General features: G+C 43.0%; 1 protein-coding gene across 1 annotated transcript; it reads right to left on the reverse strand.

Annotated features, from left to right (window-relative positions):
* Positions 1-7722: 7722 nt before the first annotated feature.
* On the reverse strand, positions 7723-9042 carry LOC137603072 (transmembrane protein 271). The gene has a single exon (XM_068326272.1). The coding sequence runs from the start codon at positions 8745-8747 to the stop codon at positions 7956-7958; it is 792 nt and encodes a 263-aa protein (XP_068182373.1). The 5' UTR covers positions 8748-9042; the 3' UTR covers positions 7723-7955.
* Between the last annotated feature and the right edge of the window lie 307 nt (positions 9043-9349).

Below are 9349 nucleotides of genomic sequence, written 5' to 3' on the forward strand. Positions count from 1 at the left end.
CAGCCAACTACGAGTGAAAGGTGGGGTACACCCCAGATGTATCGCCAGAGCATTTGGGGCACAGGAAGTACGTGTTGAGTAAATATAACGAGCGAAAGTTTGTGTTTCTGAGATGTTAATGTTCCACTGTAGGTTAATCTTCATGTCGGATGAGAACACGGAGTGTAGTTAACACGCCTCGACTAGAAATAGAGAACCAGAGTCACAACTGAAGCAGCAGAAGATGAAAGAGTGGGTGAGGGGCCCCCAGGGGGCCTCTCTTCACCTCCACTGTGACCACAGGGCTGTGCTGCATGCAGTTCAAGGTAAATGCACCGTTTCCCACCATCACTCAGTTTGAAGGATGTTTACAGATGGAAGCTGGAGACCAATGAATAGAGGTGAGATCTTCCCACCAGGGAGATCATCTGTGGGCTTCTTGGTGCGTTTATTTATTAAGAGAGGTTCAATTCCCTTGTCAATGCCAAAACTGATCAAACCAGTGATCAGGTATCTCATCATAACATTTAATTGTATGTTTGTCACTGCTGGATAGGTGAGGAGCATCATGAATCCTTTTTGTTTGGAGGCACAAAATGAAGTGTGATCCAATCACATGTGTCCCGTCTAAAGCTGTTTATCTGCCTCGTGGGTCATGGGTCTGTTGGAGTCTACTCCAACTAGCTAAAGGCGAAAGGCGGGGTACACACCCGAATAAGACACCAGCTCATCCCGGGATCACATGAAAGACATACGGGAGAACACAGAACCTCCATACTGAAGGGACTCGAACCTGGAACCTTCTTACTATGAGCCAACAGCGCTGCCCACTGCACCTCCACACAGATTATACTCAATGAAGACAATAATCCTCCTGCCTCATTCAAAAATTATTTTATGAGGCACATTCTGAGAAACTAGATGGACCTTAAAGCTCAATTTTCATTTGCAGAAATAAAATATAATTTTGTGATGAGGTGTGAGATATGTTCCGAAGCTTCTAGCAAAACTTTGTGGACGTATGAAGTAAATTTGGCAGGAAATCCTTCTGTCCTTTAATTTATTTTGGCAGGTGACCACCCACTGAAGTCTTGTTATATATAGTAAAGCAGTTTGGCATCGGCCGCTGACGCAGCTGTCAGCTGTGGATCAACAGTTCAGCCATGAAAAAACGCCTGAATCTCCAACATGTTTGTTGTTTGAGGTATGAGGCAGCTTTTAATATAATAGAGCTGGATGACCAGGCTGTTAAAAAGGTCAGCGGTATCATCAAGTCTGTTAATGTGTCTGTCGGCCAGTCGAATTGTAAAAATAAACTGTCGCCTAAATAAATGCTGCTGATGGACCTGAAATATACTTCTACCAATAAGAATACATTTTCACTTCATTGCATTATTAATCATTTGTAGAAATGATAGAATTATTCTGAAATAATTTTTTTTTTTCATGGTCAGCCAATCACTGCAGTCTGACTGCTTGTCTAGAATACCAGATGATCTGAGTTCCTCCATCAGCTCCAGACACGGGACGTATTTATCAGTTCTCTCGAGGACATCTACGGTATATTGATTGTACATAAACTGTACATAAAATATAAAGATGTAAATAAACGTGTTAAAACACTGATTGATTACGGTTGAGGCATTTACTTTCTGAATATTCCAGAATATTCAGACAAACAACGGAGAAGAGTCTAGTAGTGGTTTTAAAATTTTCTTCCAGAGTTTACCTTTTGGATTTATCAGGATTGTGGTTCTGGAGCCACAATCAGATTATTCTGCTTGTTTCTTTCTGCAAGTGATTGTTTGATTTTTATTTAAATCTATTTAATGTCAGACAATCCAAGATGAAAAATCGCTGTAATCCTGCATCTGCACACAACAAATGTTTCAGCCGTTCACTGAGTTTAAGTTTATGCTCAGGTGATTCCTTAACGACTGTTTTTTTTTTGGGGGGGGGGGTTTCTTAGCAGATCTGGAGATGAAAACAGCTTTTGAGCTCTTTCATCAACAGATTCCTCCCCGTGATGACCAAGTCCCCAGTCTGATGAGGGGCTTGGACTTTACTGGGCTGTGGAACAGCAGCCACCTGGTGCACACGTGGGATAGTGCCGTTTAAAGCGTGCAGCATCATCAGTAAATAGAAACGCTCCCCCACCAGATGAATTTAAAGCACAAGCGGCTTTTTGATTGTCAGTCCAGCAAACCAGCCTGTAAGTTCCTAATTATCCAACAGTAATGTGAACAGATGGTGCAAATATAAATCTAGTCCCGTAACAGTCCTCCCCTTTTTACTTTTTTTCTATTTATTTTTATTTTATTTATTTTTTTACAGGATGCATTTTGCTCATTGCGCATTTGGTCATAATGAGGTCTCTGACAATGCTTCTCATGCAGATGAAAAATGAAAATCATAAAACCTCACAGAGAGAATAAGGAAGAAATCAAGTCCTTCAGAAAAATTGGCACAAGTGATTTTAATGACTTGGAAGCTCCTATAAAGGTAGTCAACCACATTTTTGCCAGGAAAGACCCAGCGTTAGCTTTTAAAAGCCACTGGAGCTCTTCCAGACACAACCTTCTCTGGCGGTCGCGCGCAGACAAATGGATAAGTGTCTAATGAAAGGCTTTTAGAGGGTATTGATTTTCTTCCATAAGTATGGCCAGTATTTGTGTCCTTGACATACATTTGGACGAGGATGCAGATGGAGAAAAATGGAATGCAAAGCGCGTGTGGGTTCTCTGTGCTCGTGTTCCCCTCAGCAGCACCAACGGTGGCTTTAAACGCTTATAACACCTGTTATAACCCCTGTTATAACACCGGCTTCACCCCAGCTGTGTGCTCCTGTCCATATAACATCATCCAAATATCTGCAGTATAATCGCTTGTGCAGAAACCCTCACTTATAATTCCTCAAAGTGAATAACATTGAAATGCAACTCAGCAGTTTTTATTACTTTGTGTGACCAGAGCCAGAGGCTGTCATTACACTAATGCAGCGCCGCTCTGCAATAAACTAGATCTCTCACCAGAGACAGAAGACACCACAGACCGAAGAGAACACAGATGCGATAACAGTACCTGCATATCAACCTGACGTGTCTGTGCTTTTTAAAAACGTGCCGTTACTCATTGTTAGACCCCCGAAGCAGAAGAATGTGAGAACGGATCTCAGGAGGCGTCTAAATCACACTTCATACATTTATGGAGGTAGTTACTGAAATATACACGTCGGGGTGTCGTTTAAAAGCAGTTCTGACATTGTTGTGGTTTTTAAAGCGAGTGATAAAAATGCACTTTATGAATATTAAAGCTCTCCTGTGAAGATTTCACATGTTTAAAGTCAGAGTTTTCCTCGCAGGAGCTGACCCCTGACAAGAAAAAAATCAAATCCCATGAAGCTGAGTCACCAAAGTTCTCCTAGAGTCCAACAGGACGTGATGAATTACAAGCTGCTCCAACGAAGGCCACTGGTTTGGATTGGGATGTCATCTTTTTTTTCGTAAATGGAGCGAACACCGTCCAAACCCACGGGCGTTTTTTTTTTTCATTCTGAGAGCCTCGTTCACGTCAAAATACGACATTACCAGATGAATCCATTATCTATGACCACTTATCCTTGGCAGCATCGCCAGGGGCCCGCGCCGGGCAAAAATGGCGCAGTGCAACCCAGATGCATCAGTAGTTCATTATAAGGTTGACACATGGAGACAAACAACATTCAGACGCACATTCACACCAATTACGCTGCTAGTTAACCTGACCTGCAGGTCTCTGGGCTGAGCCAGGAAGCCTGAGCGTCTCTCAGATTGTGTTACTGGGTTAGAGACAGGTCTTCATCTAATTTTCCCGTCTGATAATGTCGTGTCAGAATGACCTGAAGATGTATAGCTTGTGAAAAATAGGTCCAATATTTCCAACATAACCTGTGGACACAGTCTGGTTCTTTTGGAATGAATGGAGCGGGGCCGTGCTATTTAAAGTCCCTCTAGAGGTCACCATCTTAGGATGGATGTGTGCGATTTGTCAAAAAAAAAAGAAGAAAATACAGAGGGGGAGTTGTTTTTTTAATTATGGAAAAATAAGACTAATTCTGTTTTAGGTTAATGATAGACCCTACGAGGACCCTTCAGGACCATAGATAAGGGCCAATCACGCCAACATAGCCTAATGTGAACGGTCTGTAAAACGTAACATGAACACCCCATAGACTCAGATTTCACATCATGTCAAAAAGTTCGGACTGTGAACGGTTTGCTCTGACTTCATGTGGTTTTCCTGTTTGCAGCGTTTCATCCTGTTAGTTCATTTTCTTTTTTATTTACTGACGTTGTTGTCCTCCTGTAGGAACTAAATGTTGCGTCTGGGAACCGATGTTCAGGGCCAGGTTTCTACCTGGAAGCATTAACATTTATTAATCGCTGAACTCTGAATATTTTGATTGTTGATGTTAACAATTGATCGAGTAAACTGAGGGTTGATCCCCCATCCACCCCAACAAATTGCACCCTGGAAATGTGACATAGAGCTCGCTGAATTTGTTCCATCAACCCCCTCATCGATACACTCGGTGTGTGTTGTATAATGACAGGTGGCTCTTCAGGCACAGAACTATGCAGGTTCCAATCCGCTCCCACAGGGGAGACTTTTAGATGATTAGTGTCTGTTTCTCCTAAACATACTTGGTTGTTTATGATGCAGCTGATATTGAACTGCAGCAACATGGTGAAATCAGCTGATAGAAGGAGTCAGACTGAAATGAGATCCACCAGAGAGGTTCTGATTTTGCCAGCATTTGTCTGTCTGTTAACAGGAGTACTGGGGGGGAAAAAAGAATGACTTCTGATCATTTTTCTTCTGTTTTGTAAAGATCTTAAGTGTTGGTCATGATCAGCATCATCATCTGGATCCATCATTGATTAGTAATTATTCATCACTAAGGAGGGTGACTTAGACTTTGGCTTGTTATTTAATGAATAACTATGAAGCTACATGACCTGGATCCAAGTATAATGTTTCAGATCTGATTGTCAGGAGTTTTTAAATTTATAAAGCTCATTTATTAAATTCACTGTCATGAGATAACAAATAATAATCCAGACTTGAACTAGTATCAAACTATGTGAACTGTGCTGATTCAGTTTGATGTGTGTGGTGATAGCTCGTGAATAACAATTAAAAGTATTAATAACTGGGGCAGGTTTTCATGGTAAAAGGAATAAAATTTGAGGAGCAGATTATGATGGGAGTATTGCTTTAATCTGCCGTGATGGAAGTGAAAGCTCTACGTCCTCTAGGTGATTTGGCTTTTGGTGCAATGCGAGAAGCCCGGAATTACTTTTGTATTTTAATCATGACAATACAAAGGTGCAGTTTGAGTGATTTATAGGTAGTACAGAAAATATCAGGACCGACTCGGAGCAAACAAAACTAAGTTTTCTGTTCCAACACAAAATAGTGTTTTTTATTTATGTCCTTCAGCTCAAAATATCAGTATGTAATGTTCTGTTTTAATCTTAGGAAACTTAAATGCAGTGGAACAGACTAAACAGCTGTTTTGTTTAGGTAGTTATCTGTCCACTGGCGGTTGCCATGGCATTTTGATGACTCATCAGTATTTTTATTTGTATATATAGCAGAAGAAGTGCCTGAAATAATTATTGCATGACATTAAAAAGACATCTTGAACTGTCTCTTAAGTAAAATGTTGAAGAACTACCATAATATGAATAATCTGTTAGAATACATAATTATAAGCAAGACATATTTAAAATATATGAATTAAATCATTGAGTGCGTAAAATTTGCTGTGTAAGCGAAACATGATGTCATTGGATTATTATTACTAAGGAATCAACGTGGGATTATAATTCCAGAGTTGCAAGTGAATAAGAAAAGATTAACTGTGAGCAGTTCACCTGCACTGCATAGTTTCATCCATAACTGCTTATTAAATTTAATGCACTCATTCTACGTTGAAGTTATATATGATTTCAGTAGAGTAGCTTGGAAATATACATGATTATAATGTGGAAAAAAAATGAATTATCTATTTTTTCTTATATCTCAATATTTAAGTAAGTGAATATTCTTACTTCCCGCTGCTACCATTTAAGAATTACTATCAACCTTCTTCCATATTGAAGACGATATCGATTGTGCTCTTTTTTTAATCATTTTTTTAAGTGATACAAAACAATTTCCTTCATGCATGAAGTAAATGTGAGTAGATTCATCTAAAGTTGGTGAAGCTGATGCAACGTTGAGCCAGGAAAGTCGATCTGGTGGTTTAGAGGGGATCGCTCTAATAGACCCGAGATTCAGCTATATTTTATCCCGAAATGTCTACCTGTACATGCAAAAATTATTTCCTTCACGTTATAAAATTAATTTCAGAATTAAAACATTAAAAACAGACAGCCCAGCTATCCTCCGGGTCGGTGATACATCTGATCTGTTTGAAACAATCTTGTTCTCTCTTCTGGCTGCCTGTCGTGGATCGCGATCAGGCTCGGCCTCGGCAGCTGACTTCTAGCCCTCTCCAAATGTTTTCATTGCATCTTTCTTTTGACACTTACATGAAACTTTTAGGACAGCAGCTCCCTGAAGACCTCTTTTGTTCTTGCTGAGTGTATCTCAAGTTATAGCTGCATTTTCTTTTCTTTTTTTTTTTCCCTTTTATGAAATGTTAAAAGAAAGAGAATTCCACTTTATCCCATCATGTATTCAGCTCTGGCACGGGAAGCCCAGCTAAAGCGGAATGAGTGAGTGGAAAGCATCGCACAGTGTGAAAGGATAAGAGGAGGATTATTGCAGTGAACCAGTTCACTACTCCTTAAACTTATTCCTTCAAAGTTCTTCTGGAGAAACGTTTGGTCACTGGGTTTCATTTGAGGGTCTTAATTGTAGGATAAAGGGACCGTTTCAAAGAATCAAATCTCTCTTTTTTTTTGTAGCTGATCCAGCTGCAAGCGAAATAAGTGAAAGTGGGGTTTAAAGCTTTCTGATGGTATATTTAAGCCTGGATCTACCATCAGTCTGGATCATTTTTAGGCAGCCCGCTATAAAAGACACCAGAAACAAGGGAATTTGCATCATCTTCCCTCCTAATTTAAAGCAAATGATGCATTCATGCTCAGATGGTCCCTCTGCTTCCTCACACACTCATTATCAGTAATAGCAGGCTTATGAACATTAACAGTTTGACAGGCTGATCACACGGCTATTTTCAACAACATGAACTTTAAAGATTCACTCAGCAATTTCGAAAATATCAAATTTACTCTGATGACTTTGGAAGCTCCTGACGTCATGGTTATCCAGTGGAAGATGAGTGTCAAACACAACTGTGTGATGGAAAAAGCTGCGCAACTGCATAATTATAAATATAAGATCCACTGCCTGGAGTTTCACATATATTTAAGTGAAATCAGGATAATTTGAATATTCTGTTCTCCCAGTGAAATGATAAATCACTGCAGTGCGTCCTGAAAGATCCTGGAACGCTTTTGGGGGTTTCTTTTGCCGATAGTGTGCCACAATAATTACATTTTTGCACAGATTTAGCCAATTTATGGATTAAAACCAGGAGTTTCAACCTGACACTGGCTGAAGAGTTTGTACTGAAGTCATCAGGATGATTTCTAAATGGTGGCAGCAGCTTCATCGGGGTCAGGTGAGGTTAAATACACTTTTTATTCACAAGTAAAAATGTTCACAGCAAACATTCACAAACTCTGCTTTAGTTATACTAGCAAGCTGTTGCGTTTATGGGCCTGGATGTGTGTGCGCTGCCCGGTGGAGCGGAGAGGATCCGCTCCTCTGCGCGCTGACACCTCATGAGGAACACCAGAATGACAGGGATGGGTGCTGATTTACGCGTAACTTACTGATTTTTTTTTTGTTTGAAGAAGAGGAGAAGGAGGGATTGTTTAAACACAAAAGTCATTGATTGTCACAGCAGAGGTCCGGAGCGACTATGTGCTGCATGCCTCAGCGGGGAAGATGTCCTCGTACGCGGGCGGCAGCTCGCTGGAGAGCGGGTAGGAGAACGGGAAGCTGTGGTTGAGCTCCGGGTCCGCGGGGGAGTATCCCGGCAGCTCTATGGACGGGTGTCCCCCTCGCTGTACTTCTGCCCCTGTCTCATCCAACACGTTAAAAACACCCAGATTGATGTAAGACACCGGCTGGAAATCCGCCGAGGAGCAGTCGCGCTCCTCGCTGAAGATGATGGCAGCATCCCGCTGCCTCCGCGGCGGCCGGCTCCGGGAGAACTGCGCGGCTTTAAACCGTTTGATGACCACCAGGTTGAGGAGCCCCAGGACGCACTCCAAGGTGCTGAGCACCGCGGAGATGACGAGACTCCTCTGGTAATCCCTCAGCTGCTCGCAGGCGGAGTTCACAACTAAAGAGTGGAAGCAGTAATGGGAATATTTCCTCTCCACCAGAGAAGCCGTGTCCCCGTCCACCACCGCCCCGGAGAAGGCGGTGAGGACTCCCAACAAGAAAACCACAACCCCGAACAGAAAGAAATTCCTGCAACCGGGCTTCTCCGTGCAAAAGAGAAGCGCGAATCCCAGCAGGACCTGCCCGATTCCCACCAGCAGCCCGGAGTAGAAAGCCCCGGCCGAGGCTCCGAGGGGGAAATGCGCTCTCATCGCGGATCCCAGCGAGACGCATCTTAATCCAACGACAACTTCGCTCAGGGCGCACACGAAGAGGAGGGTGCTGGACAGGACGGCGCACAGTCCGTTCCCACTCAACTTCATTATAATCCACCTCTGCCGCTCTCCACGCCTCTCCTCCCTTCTTCATCCTCCTTCGTCCTCTCCTCGGTCTCCTCTGGAAGCCCCCTCACTCCGGGACATCGTCCGCCGCTGACTCCTCCGGCTCAAGAGCGGGCGATCCGCGCCGCCGCCGCGTCTCTCTCTCTCACATCCCCGCAGCTTCAGCCCACATGGGGGGGCAGATGGACGGGCTAATGCCTCCTGTTTCCACTCATCGATAATCCATATAATCAATCACTCTACCTCCAGTCTCTCTACTGCTCTGTAGATGCTCTGCTCTCCTCCTCTCACCAAAAAGTTTTGTCTTTTGGTGCGGTATCTGCAGTCCACCGAATCGTTGGATCGAACAGTGTGTGACGTTTATCAGTGACACCCCCCCCCCCCCCCACACACACACACACACACACACACACACACTGTCTCGGGTGGCCCTGGCGCGTGGACGCAGGTCTTTAAATGAAAATGACAGCAAACACCCGCAAGATCAGAAATCAATGGGTTTCACGGCCGTGGAGTTGTCCCACCCCAGCCTGGGAGGGAGGGGGGGGGGTCTGGACCCGTAACTCAGTCAGTTTAATATGTTT

Source organism: Antennarius striatus, chromosome 10, assembly GCF_040054535.1.
Source record: "Antennarius striatus isolate MH-2024 chromosome 10, ASM4005453v1, whole genome shotgun sequence".
Classification (NCBI taxonomy): Eukaryota; Metazoa; Chordata; class Actinopteri; order Lophiiformes; family Antennariidae; genus Antennarius; species Antennarius striatus.